Source organism: Tursiops truncatus, chromosome 1 (genome assembly GCF_011762595.2).
Source record: "Tursiops truncatus isolate mTurTru1 chromosome 1, mTurTru1.mat.Y, whole genome shotgun sequence".
NCBI classification, from domain to species: Eukaryota; Metazoa; Chordata; class Mammalia; order Artiodactyla; family Delphinidae; genus Tursiops; species Tursiops truncatus.
In genome coordinates this window covers 174,437,590-174,452,930 of record NC_047034.1, presented here as the reverse complement: position 1 = coordinate 174,452,930, position 15,341 = coordinate 174,437,590, and the positions used below count along the sequence as shown (strand labels likewise).

At 57.4% G+C, this 15,341-nt stretch overlaps 1 protein-coding gene across 3 annotated transcripts in view; it reads left to right on the top strand.

Moving 5' to 3' along the window:
- The first annotated feature begins 1,449 nt into the window (after positions 1 to 1,449).
- TNFRSF1B (TNF receptor superfamily member 1B) overlaps positions 1,450 to 15,341 on the top strand; it is a 35,579-nt gene continuing 21,687 nt past the window's right edge. For 2 of the 3 annotated variants that reach the window (XM_033843128.2, XM_073795886.1), the window contains exon 1: positions 1,450 to 1,612. In XM_033843128.2, the coding sequence (XP_033699019.1) occupies positions 1,535 to 1,612 (78 nt within the window). In that variant the 5' untranslated portion in view covers positions 1,450 to 1,534. The remainder of the gene's footprint in view (positions 1,613 to 15,341) is intronic. The other variant, XM_033843123.2, reaches the window with a different exon arrangement.

Below are 15,341 nucleotides of genomic sequence, written 5' to 3'. Positions count from 1 at the left end.
TGAGTCAGTGGGGCCCACTGGGTTTGAGGTGTGTAGGGGGCATCCATGGAGAACGGTTTGCTCCTGTTTTCACCAGGTGACACCCCACTCCTGGCCTTTGGCTCTCTCTTATGGATCAGGGACTCCTCCAAACTGCTCCCAGACAAGACTTGTAAGGGCCAGAAGAAAGCTTCATGCTAGCTTTAGAGTCTGACCCTCTCTGCAGAGTTAAGGTTGTGGGCTGTGCGAGCCCCGCCCTTAGCATGGCCCATGCCTTAGAAACGTGTGGAAACCAGGTAATTTCCCAGCCTCATGATCAGGAGGTGGGATTTTCCATCCGCCAAGTGTCACTTCCCAGTTTCTCACTCAGCACCTAGAAGCATCATCCTTGCTGTCTCCATCACAGGGGTTGGTGGCCCAGAGCAGGGGCCCCCGGACCTCGCTTGGGGCAGCCTGCAGTGAGGGAACAGAATAGCCTCCCCTCCTGCCACCCTGCCCCTCAGAAACGCCCTATGTGCTGGGGGCAAGGACTCCCAGGGCTGGGGGAATATGTTCTGGTCCCGCAGGGCTGGCCCTGGTATGAGGGTTGGCACTCAAAGCACAGGGGGTGCAGCTGGAAGCTGGAGTGGGTGCTCAGATGTCAACTCCAGGGGAACCAGCCCTCACGGCCCTTGGCCTGGGCCAGCCCCACTCTGGGCTCCCACAGCTTTCTGTCCTAGCCTCTGTTTACTGGTCAGCCACCTGGACAGGGGACTCAAGAAGGAGGTCAGGGCAGGCTCCGGCTCACTCTGAGGAGGGCATGAGGAATGCTTAAGGATAAATGAGCAAATGAATAACAGTAATTACAGCTAAGATGTATACAGAACTTATTAAGTTACTTATATACTTACTTCGTAAGTTTACATACATATATAATATATACTTTAGTATGTGTGTTATATAACTTTCAATCTTCAGTCTACCTCTGTGAGGTTAATGCAGAGATGCAGACCCAGGTGGTCTGGCTCTAAAGTCAGATAACGTCTAATGAGGGAATAATTTAGAATGCCCGTGAGCTAATGTCAGTTGTGTGGGATGTTTCACCAAATTCGTGCCCCACCGCCAAGGGAGTGGGGAGCCTGCAAGAGGTGGGAGGGGTAGGTGGACGCAGGGCAGGTCGAGAGACAAAACTTCGGGGCAGCCGCAAGCCTGGTGGGAGCCCAACCCCAATGCGGATCTCCTGCCCCCTCTCCCATCCCACCAGCCCCGCTGGGAAGGGTGACTCGAAGGGGAGGGGACGTTAGAAGGAGGCTGGAGGGTCTCAGAGGGCTGGGAGTGGCTGGCGCTGGAGGTATGGACCCAGCGCTAGGCTGGCAGAGCTGGGGTGAGGGCGGGGGGGTTGGGGGCGGGGCGGCCGGCTGTGTGGGGCGGGGAGGAGGTGTGTCCACGCCCCGCCCCGCCCCCCGGCCTCTCTTTGGCCGCGCGCCGGCTTTCGCTTTCAGTCGGAGGCGCCAGAGGCAGCGGAGCGGGAGCGGAGGCGCGAGGGCGCAAGGGGCCCGCCGAGCCGCCTGCACCCATGGTGCCCACCGCCTTCTGGGCCGCGCTGGCCGTCGGACTGCAGCTCTGGGCCGCAGGGCGCGCCGTGCCCACCCAGGTAGGTGACTCGCGCGACCCTGTCTGGGGCGGGGGGGGGCGCCATGCCATCCACCCCAGGCTGGCGCGCGTCCCCCGCCCCGGGGCGTCCGGGGCGCCGTGACAGGGGTGCGGGGCTCGGAGCGACGGAGGCGCCGCACCCGCCACACCGGATCAGATGCACGCCGCTGGAGACCCTCTGGGGACCCCGGGTTTGGCACACGTGCGCCCGGGGCCGGAACTCTGGCCACCGCGACCCGGAGTCTCACCTTGGTCCCTCCGCCGTCGGTGGCCGGCCAGCGGGCCCTGGGCAGATCCCAGCCAGACTGTGAAACCCAACTCCCGTTATCCCTGCGACCCCTGGCCTCTCCGGGGTGACTTGGGGGTGGGGGTAGGCAGTGATCTGTACTGGGGCTCTGTCCCCACTACAGATGCCCGGCACCTTCTTCAGAAGACTTCCTCCCTTCTGAGCTACGGTTTTCCTCTTTCTTAGAAATACTGGGGCTGCGTGTGTAAAAGAACAGGGCCAGGTGTGCAGTAGCATCTAATAAGGGCACAGTCAGACTGTGGACTGTCTTCCATGCCCTTTGCCCAGACGCCTTCCCCAGGACCCACCTGGAGTGTCCAGTGGCCACTTCAGAGCCTGCCGTCTGTGGACTCTGGGGTGATAGGGAGAGAGACAGTGCCCTCAGGTTCCCCTGGGCTGACCTCCCCAAGGATCTGTGAGCTCTGGGCGACAGGGGTGAGGGAGGACTTCTGGGCTGGTTATCAAGACAAACATGATGTCTAAGGGGCTCCAGGAAAATGGAGAGAGCAGAGACCCCAGAGCTGTTATTCAGCGCTAACTGCACCCACCACAATAGCAAGGGAGAGAGAGTGTACAGAGGATTGTTCCACCTTTGCCTCTTGTGGCTGTCTCCATGGTCTGCTAAGACAGAATAGCCCCATTTTGGACTTACCTGGTGCCGCAGTGGTTAAGAATCCGCCTGCCAATGCAGGGGACACGGGTTCGAGCTCTGGTCCGGGAAGATCCCACATGCAGCGGAGCAACTAAGCCCGTGCGCCACAACTACTAAGACTGCGCGCCTAGAGTCTGTGCTCCACAACAAGGGAAGCCACCGCAATGAGAAGCCCGCAACAAAGAGTAGTCCCCGCTCATCACAACTAGAGAAAGACTGCGTGCAGCAACAAAGACCCAACGCAGCCAAAAACAAACAAACAAAAAAATTAATTAATTGATTAATTTTAAAAAAAGAATAGCCCCATTTTGCAGAGAAGGAAAACTGAGGCTCAGCAAACTCCTTGTGTTTCATGGAAGGGCATGGGGGGCTCTCTTTCTTCCAAAGGGACGCCTCTTCCTTTCCCCTCTTGTCTGGGAGGAGGTGTGCCTCATCCTTTCCTCACGATCTTACCCTGATGGATGGGTGTGTGCTGACCCATCTGGATATCTTGACCAGGGAGGAAGGTGGGAGGTGGCATTGAGTCATGTGAGGTGCCTCACTGGCTAAGGCTAAAGACACCTTTAGAGTTCAGTTCTCAAGGGCAGAGGATGGAGGTGGTCAGACCAGAATTGACTCATTCACAGTTGGTGCCAGGGTGGGACCTGGGGGCGCTGCCCCAGAGGTTGTTCTGTAAACAGAGGAGGTCAGGAGAGTCCCAGGTCTGAGACTCGAGTGTGGATGCTGATGGCTCTGGTCCCCAGCCCGACTGCAGTGTGCCAAGACTAGGGGCATCACCGTGCCTCAGCGAACCTGGGGACATATGAGCCCCTGGGGGGAGGAGGCACAGGGCTTCTCTGCAGGACAGCAGCTCCTAGTCTTGGAGTTGCTTGAGGGGTTCTCCTGAGTCTCTCACTTCCCTCCCGTGTGCCCAGCTCCTGTATCAGCTCAGGTTCCCTCCTCCGGGACTGTCTTCACAGCCTTTTAGCTGGTCCCCTGGCCCCTGCCCCCTCTCCCACTGATCCTCCTTGGTGGCATCGCTGGGGTGGCCCTCCTCAAATTGGAGTGCCTCTCTCCCTGCCTGGGAAGCAAAAGGCTCCCAGTGGCCAAGGCAGAAACTCCCCCAGGTGTCTCAGGCCAGAGCGAGTGAGGTCTCCGGGTGTTTCCTGCCACCCCTCTGCATCGTACCCTATACCCTACGAAACACGGCCATTGTGTATCTTCGTACTCCATGCTGTCTCTCTCCGTGGTGCACCCTTTCCCCCATCCTTAAGGGTCTTTTGCACGTTTCCCCCCACCCCCCACGCCAAAGCCTTTCCTCACTCTCCCAGTTGGATTTTTAAAAAAATTTATTTATTTTCTATTTTATTTATTTTTTTGGCTGCATTGGGTCTTCGTTGCTGTGTGTGGGCTTTCTCTAGTTGCGGCGAGCTGGGACTACTCTTCACTGCGGTGCGTGGGCTTCTCATTGCGGCGGCTTCTCTTGTTGCAGAGCACGAGCTCTAGGCGCGCGGGCTTCAGTAGTTGTGGTTCTCGGGCCCTAAGGCACAGGCTTAGTAGTTGTGGCACACGGGCTTAGTTCCTCCGAGGCATGTGGGATCTTCCCGGGCCAGGGCTCGAACCCGTGTCCCCTGCATTGGCAGGAGGATTCTTAACCACTTGTGCCACCAGGAGAGTCCTTCCCAGTTGGATTTGAACTTCTGCTCTTTGAACTCCCAGCCTTTCATCCCTCTCTAGGACAGACTACATTCTGCTTTTTAATCTGGTTGTGTTTTATCCACCTCAATCGATGGAAAGTTCCTTGAGGGCAGGTACTGGGGGGTCTTCCTCCTTATTATTAGCACCGCAATAGCACCTGTTGTTTGAATGCCTACTAAGTACCAGGCAGCATGCTTAGGATCTAACTACAGAATCTTGCTGAAACCTTCCTTATAGCAACTCTTAAAAGGTGGCGTTCCCATTTAGAGATGTGGAAGCCTGAGGCTCAGAGAGGTTATGGTATTTCCCAGGATTATAGAACTGGAGGGTAGGGGGTGGGGAGGTTCGAATGCAGGTCTGCCTGATTCCAAAGCTCTTCTTACTCTACCCTCCCCATGCCTGTATCCCCCGTCTGCCCCGACCCGGGTCCCTGGCACACAGTGGATACTCAGTTGTGTCAGATGTAATAAATCAAGTTGTAGAAAGAGCCCCAGGGAGACCTGAGCTGCTGCAGGCGTGGCAGAATCACTTTGGCTGCAGGGTGTTTGCCTCCTTTAAAAGCTGTATTTGCTGGCTGGTGTGGAATGCATCATTCATTCATCTCGTCATCCATTCATTCAGCAGACAAACGCCAGTACAGCTGGCAGGATAGGTGAGCATTTGGTGTCATCTAAGGGGGATGGGCAGGGCTCTAGCTGTCTGGCTTTCTGTTGTTGCTGGGAGGGGGCTGAGGGGATCTCTACCTGCTGGGTTGGCCTGAGGCTGAGGGGCCTCAATACCTAGGGGCCTGGGGCCAGCTCGAGTTAGGGGAGAGGTTGGGGACTCCTAGCTTGGCCTGGGGACATTAGCCTTTGGTGGAGATGGGTGATCCAGGGTACCTGCAGTCCTGGGATGTCTCTTTGTCCCCTGTCTAATATGCCAGAGGGGAACCTGTTTGCTGACTGAGGATGTGATCCTCACTGTGGTCCTGGGTTTGGCCCAGTGGCTCCTGGAGGAGTAGCCAAGAAGGTTGCAGGGGGAGAGTTTTTTTTTGTTTGTTTTTTTGGGTTTTTTTTGTGGTATGCGGGCCTCTCACTGTTGTGGCCTCTCCCATTGCGGAGCACAGGCTCCGGACGCGCAGGCTCAGCGGCCATGGCTCACGGGCCCAGCCGCTCTGTGGCATGTGGGATCTTCCTGGACCGGGGCATGAACCTGTGTCCTCTGCATCGGCAGGCGGACTCTCAACTACCGCGCCACCAGGGAAGCCCAGGGGGAGAGTTTTGATGCCATCCGTGGGGTGTTTGTGTGTGTGTTTCATTCAGCTCTACACATCAACTTAGTTCTCAGGTTTATGCCATGTGGGCTGCTTTTCCATTGCTCAGACATGCCACACACACCCCTGCCTCAGGGCCTTTGCACTTGCTTCCCCTTTACCTTGAATGCTCCTCCCGCTGATATCCTCTGATCTCCTTCCTGCACTTTCTTTTGCTGAAATGAATTCTTCTCAGGAATGCCTTCTCTGGCCATCCTACCTATAAAAGCTCCCCACCAGATACTCTCACTCCCCTGACCTGCTTTGTTTTCCTCTGTAACACTCATGGCCTATTATATTTCTTTCACTCGCATTGTGTCTTTCTACTGGAGTGTTAAGCATGGTGAGGGCAGGGACGTGTTCACTTGTTCATAGCCTAGAAGAGGATTTCTTGTTCTCAGTTCTCTTGGCATTCGGGCCATGTGGTTGCTGTGGGAGTCGTCCTGCGAGTTATAAGATGTTTAGCAGCATCCCTGGCCTCCACCCACTAGATGCCAGCAGCACAGTCCTTCATTTGGGACAGTTAAAAGCGTCTCCAGAGGCTGCAAAATGTCCCCTGGGGGAGTTGCCTCAGTTGAGAACCATTGGCTTAGAACGGTGCCTGGCACGTAGTGGGTGCTAAAAAATATTGAATTAATGTCCAAAAATATTCATCTGACCTTCATAATGACCCTGCTTTATGGATGAGACAGAAGAGTTTGGAAAGCCAGTGGTGGCAGGGCTGGGCTCCAGTTCGTCTCACTGTCTCTGGGATATTTCTCTGGGTTCTTCCTCTGCTGTGTTGAGTCTGCTGAGGCTAGCGGTGCTCTCCCTAAAGTGCTCACCCGCCCACATCCCCCTCCTGGCTCGTGACAGGGCCACCCACTGGCAGTGACTCAAGAGCCCAGGAAGCATGTGACTTGCCCAGAAGCAGGCAGCGAGGGAAGCCAGGGGTTACGGTGGAGAGAAGGGTGCTATGAAGGGAAACAGAAACAAAGTGGAGTTGCTGTGGCTCCCGCTTCTGGACGCCCCGCCAGGCCCCAGGGAAGCAATATTGATGACTTAGAAGAAACGCTCTGGCCTCAGAACTGGACAGACCTTGGCTCACTTCTTACTTTGCTGTTTATAGACTGTGTGGCCTTGACAAGTCTTTCCATCTCTGGGAGCCTGCCTCTGTGTTCCCATCTGTAAAATAGAAATGATCCCTCACCTCACTGGCTGGTTGTCAGGATTGAAAGTGCTTTATATGCTGTGCAGCCCATTGGTGGCTATTTGAGCATCTGTGGCTTCGCAGGGCCTGGGAGTCACCGTGGAGGTGGATTCCCTGTCTCTGAGCCATAGGGCTCTGAGGTAGGGGGGGCAGACCTCCACTTGCCCAGAGCTCCTGCCCAGCATCCCTGAGGACAGTTTCCCTCCTGCCCGCCTTCTCCTGGCTATGCTTCCTGATCCAGAGCCCGCGTCCTAGGGCCTCTCACACCACCTACCCAACTGCCTGGCCTTAGGAGCCTGGCATGTGGCACAGGCTGCGGGGTCAGGAAATCCTCCCCTCCCCCTCCCAACTCCTTTCAGTGAGTGACAGGTGCTGGATCTCATTTGAGGGTGAGCAAGGGGCACATGTGGCATAGAATAGAGGAGTCTCATGACCTCTCTGTGAAGGGGATGCAGAAGGCCTCGACTTTCCCACCTGCAAGATGGGCATGGGCTGATTCCAGGCTGTCTTTAAAATCTGTTCCATCTCTGAGCTCCGTGATCCAGAAGGCTGTATTTACCTGTAACGCTGAAAAGGGGAAGCTTTGTGAAGGCTCTTCTGAGGTCATGCTGTCCATCCCCCAGCCTCCAAGTGATTTCCGAGACAGCAGGACCCTGAGGAAGGAGCACTGGCCTGGGGCCCGAGAGACCAGAGTTCCCATCTGTACACTGTGGTCACCGGCTCACTGTGTGACCTCGCTCGGGTTACTTAACCTCTCTGGGCCTAAGCACCCCTATCTATAAAACCCAACAGCACTGATCCTGACACTCCCTTGGAATGTTGGGGAAGTATCAGTGTTGCCTGTGCTTGATGGAGGCCACAGACTGGGGGCGAGGGGGGTCTAAGAGTTTTCCCAGGAAGGAGAGTCCACCACTCCCCACCATTAATATCTTTGATTCCCAGTCTCTCTTCTTGCTGACCTCAGTCCCACTTGTTTTAGCTGGAACGATTTCCTTGACTCAGGCCGCAGTAGCTTCAAGAATTCCTGGCTGCTGGTTAGCTGGCATCCGAGACAAGACGCAGAACAGGCTTCACGTGTTTCCCACCTCCCTGCCCCCTACTACCTAATTAGCCCCTCTCAAAGTTCAGAAGCCAGACCCTTTGGGGCACCACGGGAAAGTCCGTGCTGTGGGCATCACTGCGGGGCCCGCCGCCTGGGATCCCACAGGTTCGGGGAAGCCTTGAGTGCGGGGTGGGGGGTGGGCTTCCTTGAAGAAGGCTTTGTCACCTGTGATGGACTCACAGCTGTCCCCCTGGTTCTGAGTCCCAGGGCTTTGGGTGTCTGTGCCCCTCCGCTGAGATGTTGACTGTGGGGCTGGGACTCTGGGGCCCACGGTCATTTTCCATCGTGTCGTGTCATGAGGTCACAGGTGATGGTGACATCACTGTGGTTTGGGGCACTCGAGGTGCGAGCCCAGGAAGAGAAAGTGTCTGTTCACCGATGGGGGTTTGAAGGAGTCGATTTCCATCTGCCCCAGGTGTGAGCAATGCCGGGGGGAGTTGGGGGGCGGGGCAGCTGTGCAGGAGAGTCCAGACTCCGGCTGTGGTCTGTCTCTGCCCTGGTGGCCTGTTGACCGTGACACACCGCCCTAGCTCTCAGCCTCCACTTCCTCTTTGCAGAAGAGGAGAGGTTGGAACAGGCTGCATCTCAGGTGTCACCTGCGGAGGTTGAGGATCGCAAGACTATCCATTTTGTTACTAGAACAAGACCTGTTAGCCGGCTCACACGGCTGCAGAGCCCATCTCCCAGGTCCCGGGCCGGCCAGCCGTCCTCCCGTTCTTGGTAGCAGATACTGAGTGGGCACACGTGGGGACAACTGGCAGTGCGGGGTGACGTCGAGGGACACGGCTGGATCCCTTTGGCCAGCAAACCACTACTCTGCCCCCAGCTTCAGAGCTGGGACCCCGGGTTGATTCAGTGCTTTGGCTGGAGGAAATCCCCAGGGGCTTTTGTTTTCCTCTGCTGTCCAGACAGGGGCCCACCTGTCTGTTTCCACCTGAGCCTGGCCCTGCAGTGGGTGTGGCTGACTTGGCCACATATTCGGGGAACCGAGAGGGCCTGAGGGTGAGAGCAGCACGGGGAGGGATTTGGGGCAGGGGGCCCTGGATGGGCATCTGCCGGACTGTCCGTGGAGAGCCTTCTCCAGTGCCATTCAGGAGAGATGCCGGAGGCTGCGGAAGGGACCGGAGCGTGGGGCTGGGAGTGGGGGTCCAGGGCCCAGCCCTGGCTCAGCCTCCAGCTCCGGAGGGCTTGACCAGTTCCCTTCTCCTCTCTGACCCCCAGCTGGCCCAGCTGGAAGTGGAGATCAGCAGAGACCTGGCCCAGCCTGGGTGTTAGACAAAGGGGAGGGGGAAGGGGATAGAGAGGGTGAGTGACTTTGGGCAGGAGGTGGCCTGCAGCTCCGGCCTCTGTGGGTCTCCAGCTCAAGGCCCAGGTCTGGACTTGACAGTGACTCTTAGGGAAGGGCTCCCAGCACTTGGCTTTAGTTACCGGGATGGCCGCCAGCATCCTGGGCACCCCTCCGTGTCCTCCCTCCTGCTGACCCAGAGCCCCGCTTCTGTCTGCCACGCGCAGAGGTTCAGCTTGTTCCTGGTGAGCCTGTCACCTCCTGCTCCACGTTCACAAGCCCCCAGTTCTGCTCCTTCCTGTCCTGTCCTCCTAGCTCTCTCAAGCCCCTCCCCCCCCACCCCATGGCTTCACTCGCTTCCTGGCCTGGCCCCTTGGTCACCCCCCTCATCTTTTGACACCTTCCTGACTCTGTCCCCCACATGCCTCTTCCCGCAGTGACCACACAAGGATCTTTTTAAAAGCTGAGCCCTGGAGGGTGGTCAGGATCGGGCTGAGTGGATGCCAGGAGTGGGGATAGCAGGGGATAGCAGCTGGGTGGATGCCAGGAGTGGGGATAGCAGGGGATGGATAGCAGCTGGGCCATGCTGGCTGGAGCAACAGGCCTGTTAGGGGTGGCGATGGCACTTGAGGCTGTAGGCTGTTTAGGACCAGTTTCTGGAAGTAGTAAAAACTTTTAAAATTAAATTAAAACATTGTAGCAACTGTAACTTTTTTTTTTTTAAGTAGTTATGTATTCAGTATTTTATTTATTTATTTTTGGCTGTGTTGGGTCTTCGTTTCTGTGCGAGGGCTTTCTCTAGTTGCGGCGAGCGGGGGCCACTCTTCATCGCGGTACGCGGGCCTCTCACTGTCGCGGCCTCTCTTGTTGCGGAGCGCAGGCTCCAGACGCGCAGGCTCAGTAGTTGTGGCTCACGGGCCCAGCTGCTCTGCGGCATGTGGGATCTTCCCAGACCAGGGCTCGAACCCATGTCCCCTGCATTGGCAGGCAGATTCTCAACCACTGCGCCACCAGGGAAGCCCACCACTGTAATTTGTGGAGCGTTTACTAAGCACTTTACATGTGTTATCTCATCTAATCCTCACAACAGTCCCATGAGGTATATACTGTTATCAGTTCCATCCTGCAGATGAGAAGACTGAGGTTTTTTAGCCTCATTTATTTAAAAAAAAAAAAAAGCAAAACTCCTTTGATGCTGCCCTCCAATAGAGGGGAGTCTGGATTCAAAGCCAGGCATCTTTTTTCCAGTGACTATGCTTTCGGCTACCACACTCACTTCGTATCAGGAGTTGAGGCAACGGGGAGCCACTGATAGTTTTTGAGTGAGGGAGTGACCAGAGCAGAGGGTGTATTAGGAAGATCACCCAGGCCTCAGTGGGAAGGACAGATGAGGTGGAGAGACTGTTGCAATAGTTTAGGCGAGAGCTCTGGCTGAGAGGTTAGTAGCAGAACGGGAAGGAAGGATCAAAGGCTTCAGGGAGGTGGAGTTGGGCTTTGGGCTGGACCAATGACCTAGGGTGGAGACAGAGACACTCGGGAGAAAGGGGAGCCGTCCCTCTCCACCCCATCCTGCAACATGAGGCACCTATGGCGTCAGCCCTGTCCCTGCGACCTGACCGTGGACAGTGTCACCCTCGTGTATTCCTGGAGTTCTCGTGCTCAGCCCCAGGGTGAACCCGGCTTCGCTCACCCTGGCCGCTGCTGGGGTGGACATGAGGCTGGGCAGGGCTGGCCTTTGCATCTCAGGCATGAAATGTGATGAGTCCCCCATGGGCAGAGGGTCAGGATTCCTGGGGGCCTGCCTGCCTCTGTTGCCAGTACCTTGGGACCTTCTCCCTGGGCTTTGGTTTTCCTCTCAGTGGTGAGGTGGGGATAAAAGGGCCCCCCTCTGTCACTTCCCTTTGAGGTCTGGGAGAGTGCAGCAAACCCTGAGCGAGGACTGACGTCCGGGGGTGCTTCGTGGGTGCCAGGCATGGGTCTAATGCATTACATGCCCCGAGTGCCTTCTGTCCTCAAGGCCACCTGGGAAGGGTGTACCATTATCATCCCCATTTGATAGGAGGAGCAGTTGAGGCACAGAGGTTAAGCTTTGGGCTCAGGCTGTCAGCTCACCAGAGGCAGAGCCAGGATCCCACCCCAGACAGCGCCTTCCGAGCTCTGTGCTTAAACTGCCCCCAGAAGTCAGGGTGGTTGCGGTGGCCACGAGGGGCTCTGCCATCCTGGGGACGCCACCCTCTCTCTATACAAGCCCGTTTCCTGCCCAGTTCTCCTGCTAGCCCCAGCTCATTTCAACTAATTGGAAATGAAACCTTTTGCTTCTGTTAAACAATTCAGCATCTGTTAGGTACCCGCTGTGGGCTGTGCGCTGGGCTGGGTGTAGAGCCATGAGTAATAAAAACCCAACGACTAACGCTCAGCTCTCGCTGCCGCTGGGCATGGCGCACTCCACACGCCTTGGCCCAGTGAATCATAACAGCCCCATGAGGTGGGCACTGCTTTTGTCCCCGTTTCAGAGATGGCAAAACTGAGGCTGGTGAGTGGCAGAGCTGGGACCGAAACCCAGGTGTCTGGTTCAGAGCTCACGCTCGAGGGTGCAGACGGGGAGACACAGGGAAGCAAATGATTAACCGAAAGGTGGTCCATGAATTAGAGAGATATACCTGGGTTGTCGCTGGAGCCCTCAAGGGGGACCTCTGACCCCATCTGCGGGTCCGGAGAAGGTTTCCTTGAGATGATAGTGGAGAGGACTCTTGAAGGAAGCCAAAGAGTTAGCCCTGCAAGAGGGGAGGGCAGGATGTTTGGGCAGAGGTAGCAGCAGGAGGACACGTGAAGGAGGGTACCAGAGCCAGAGGGATGATGCAGGGTGAGGTGAAGACTGAGTGGGAGATGCTGGCAGGGCCCAGGCAGCGGCCCCCGGACCCCAAGCTGAGGACGTTGAGCTCAGGACAGACTTGGTGTAGGAAGGTGGCTTCAGGTCTGTCTGGGAAGCCTGAGGACCAAAAGTGAGGAGGCTGTAGGTGGTGGCTGGGCCTGGGGTGTGTGTGTTGGGAGGGGATGGAAAGGGTTAGGGTGTTTTCTGCAACTAGACCGAGGGTTCCTTGAGGGCAAGGACCACACCCCGGTATCTTTGTACCCCGGTGCTTAGCACAAAGCCTGACCCCAAGAACCGGATACCAGCCCGGGCTTCCTGTCCTCCCCCAGCTCACTTCTAAAGCGACATCACAGGCAGCAGGCCGGGAGTGGGATGTGTCACCCTTGGCCGCCGCCTGTGATGTGGTCGGTCCTCCTGACGTAGATGCCGTTCCTCTCCGTGATGACAGACGAGCCTCCACTGCCTGGCTCTCGCGTCATCGCCGTGTCAGCTGCACCCCGAAGTCTGCGGGACTCCCGAGAACCCCCTAAGATTGAAGCCAAAATGGTTCTGCTGTCTCTCAGCATATGCCAGGGCCCCAGGGACCTGCCATGGAAATGATGTGGTTTCTCTATTGGTTGAAGCCAGTTTCCCTCCCTGGGTCCTTGGGCAGACGCCTCTGCTCTGCTCCATGGCTGCAGTGTCTGTCCCTGGCATCTGGAGACCCTTTTGCCTGGGAGAGTCATTTAACCCGCCCACACCTTGCTCACTGTGTGTTCTCCGGGGAGTCACTCTCCCTCTCTGGGCCTCTCCTCTGTGAAATGAGGGAGCAAGAGAAGACCACGGGGTATGAGCCTGTCTGGGGACACTGAGGGAGATGCGGCTGGGACTAGTTCTGCCGCTTGCTGGCTACGTGGCCCCGGACATGGTATCGTATCTCCGGAAGCCTCTGTTTCTGCATCTCTAAAATGGGGTGATGCTGACCTCGTTGTGTTGGTGCAGAGATAAAACAAGAGAATGCATGTGAGCGTGCTCACTCAGCACTGTCTGCACACCGTAGGTGCTACTCCTGGGTCCGAACAGTCCCTGTCTCTCCCACTTTGTGAAAAGAGAAGTTTTGTGGGGCATGTGTACTCCTCAAGCCTGAAGCTTCCCCCCGTGGCCTTCTTCCCACCACGTCCCCTTCCTGCTCTCACCCTGCCCAGGGGTGCTCCTGGGGAAGGCTGGGAGTGGGACCCTTTCCCAAGGGTACTGGCATCTAAGTGGGGGGCGGTGGGGGGGTCTCCAGAAAATCAAAAAGCCTTGGAGACCCCCGCAGTGCTTCGTCAGTGCTGGCAGGAAGGGCAGAGGGCGCTACGGCTTCAGTGCTTTCAGATGACACTGTCTTGCTGGCGGCCACTTCCTCCTCCCTCCCCAGGCCTGTCTTTCTTTGCCTTCCCCTCTCGCAGTCTATTTATAAATAGGAGAAGGGACTGAGGGCCCCCACCTTGGGGTGCATGCAGGGTCTTGGTCGGGGAGCAGAGAGGCAGGAAGTCAGCTGGCGCGGGGTTGCCCAATTCCCTGAGAAAGTGCGCTGACTCCACAGTCAGAGGGTCTTGCCTGGCGCCATGGCCCTGCTGCTCACTGGGCGGACCCCAGTGCATTGCCCGCCTTGCCCTAGTCTCCCTCCTCCAGCCCTGGCTGCTAGCTGTGTGGTTTCTGGTCCTCCAGGGTGAGAGTTGGGAGGAGTGGGAGAGAGAGGGAGTAGAGGGCGGGGAAAATTCATGCCACACCCACCAGGTAAGTCTGGTCCTGCTCTGGCTTTGCCCCCTGCCGGCCTCTGAGGCTCACCTTCTTTCAGGGACTCACAGCCACATCCCTGTCCCTTATCCTGGACACTGTGTCCTCTGGCCACTTAATGGACCCCTGGCTGCTGGGTTTCGGTCACTCACCCAGACTCTTTATTTTGGGGTCCCCTCACCCCTCCAGGTGTTCCGCTTGAGTAAAGTCCCTTGCAGACCACCCAAGGCCACTACCCTAGAAAGCCCACATCTGACCTGCAGGCATCCCCTCCTCCCTCTGCCTTAACGAGGCCCACTCCGCTGTCCCTGCAGCTGGCCTACTGCCGTCTCCTGACCTTGGGCTTCTTGAGGACTGGGCCTGGGGTCAGCCTGAGGGTGACTCCATAACTCCAAGGGTCACGGGTCAGCTTTCCCAGACCTGCTCTTGAGGAGGGAGGGAAACGCCCTCCACTGCAAGGCCTGCGTGGGCCACCTGGCGCCTCACCCAAACGGGGCCGCCTGCCCCCAGCGACTTGTCCTTGCCGTGCCTGTTCTTAGCTGAAACCAAGGCAGAGAGAGCCCGGTTCTAATATTCCATCCGACACAAGGCCACATGTGTGTCAGGGCCTTTGCGGACCCTTAGAGCGCCGCCCCCGGGTCCCCTGGGAGTCTGGGAGAAGATGACGGACCCAAGTTAACACCCCCTGCCTCCCGCCTTTGCGCCTACAATGACCCGAGGAGGAAGGAGGAGGCCGGGCAAGGTGTTATGTCACTATTTTACGGATGACGGTGTTGAGGCTCAGAGAGTAAGTGATGTTCCCAAGTCCCCTAGGACCAGCACATCTATCCAGATCTTCTGAACTGGGGCCAAAGCTCCTCCTGTGAGGCCAGGTGTCCGTATACCTGGGGGGATGGGCATCTCCAGCCCCCCTCCTCCCAGGGGACACCTGCTCAGGCCGTCCTCACCCTCGGAGAGCATTTGAGGGGCAGAGCTGGGGCAGGGAAGCCCCTCCCCACACCCACCCGCAGCCTCGCCTCACACCCCAGCCCCTACCTCCCAGGTCGTTGAGTTTATCCACCTCTCATGTGGGTGGGCCACCCCCCCCACCCCATCCTCCTGAGGTCTTGGGAGGGGGCTGAGCTTTTTGATGCCCATCCTGAAGAAGCCAGAGCTGGAAAGGGCTTAGAACCTCAACCAGGCCACGCCACCATTTTACAGATGAGGAAGCTGAGGCACAGAGAAGCTAGTTACCGCCCACAGTAGACGTGCCTGAGTGCGGGAGGGAGGACCTTTGGGGTGGGCCCAGGGCAGGGAGGGTCGAGATCCAGTCTTCCTGGGGCAGGGAAGGAACACAGAGCTGGAGGTGAGGAGACCTCTGAGGCTCGGTTTTCTCATCTGTGACTTGGGAATACCAAGATTACCAACGTCACAGCACTGGAATGAGGAATCAGAGACGGTAACGCGTGTGAACAGCTCTGCACGATGCAAACTTCCAGGACAAGGTGCTGCCGTTCCTGTCTCCTAGCGCCCTCACCCTCTCCCTCACCTTCGCCCACCCTGGCCTAGCTGCCCTGGCCCCCTGGCTGTGCCTGGAACACGCGGAACACGTCCTCCCTGGGGCTTCTCGCCCCACCTT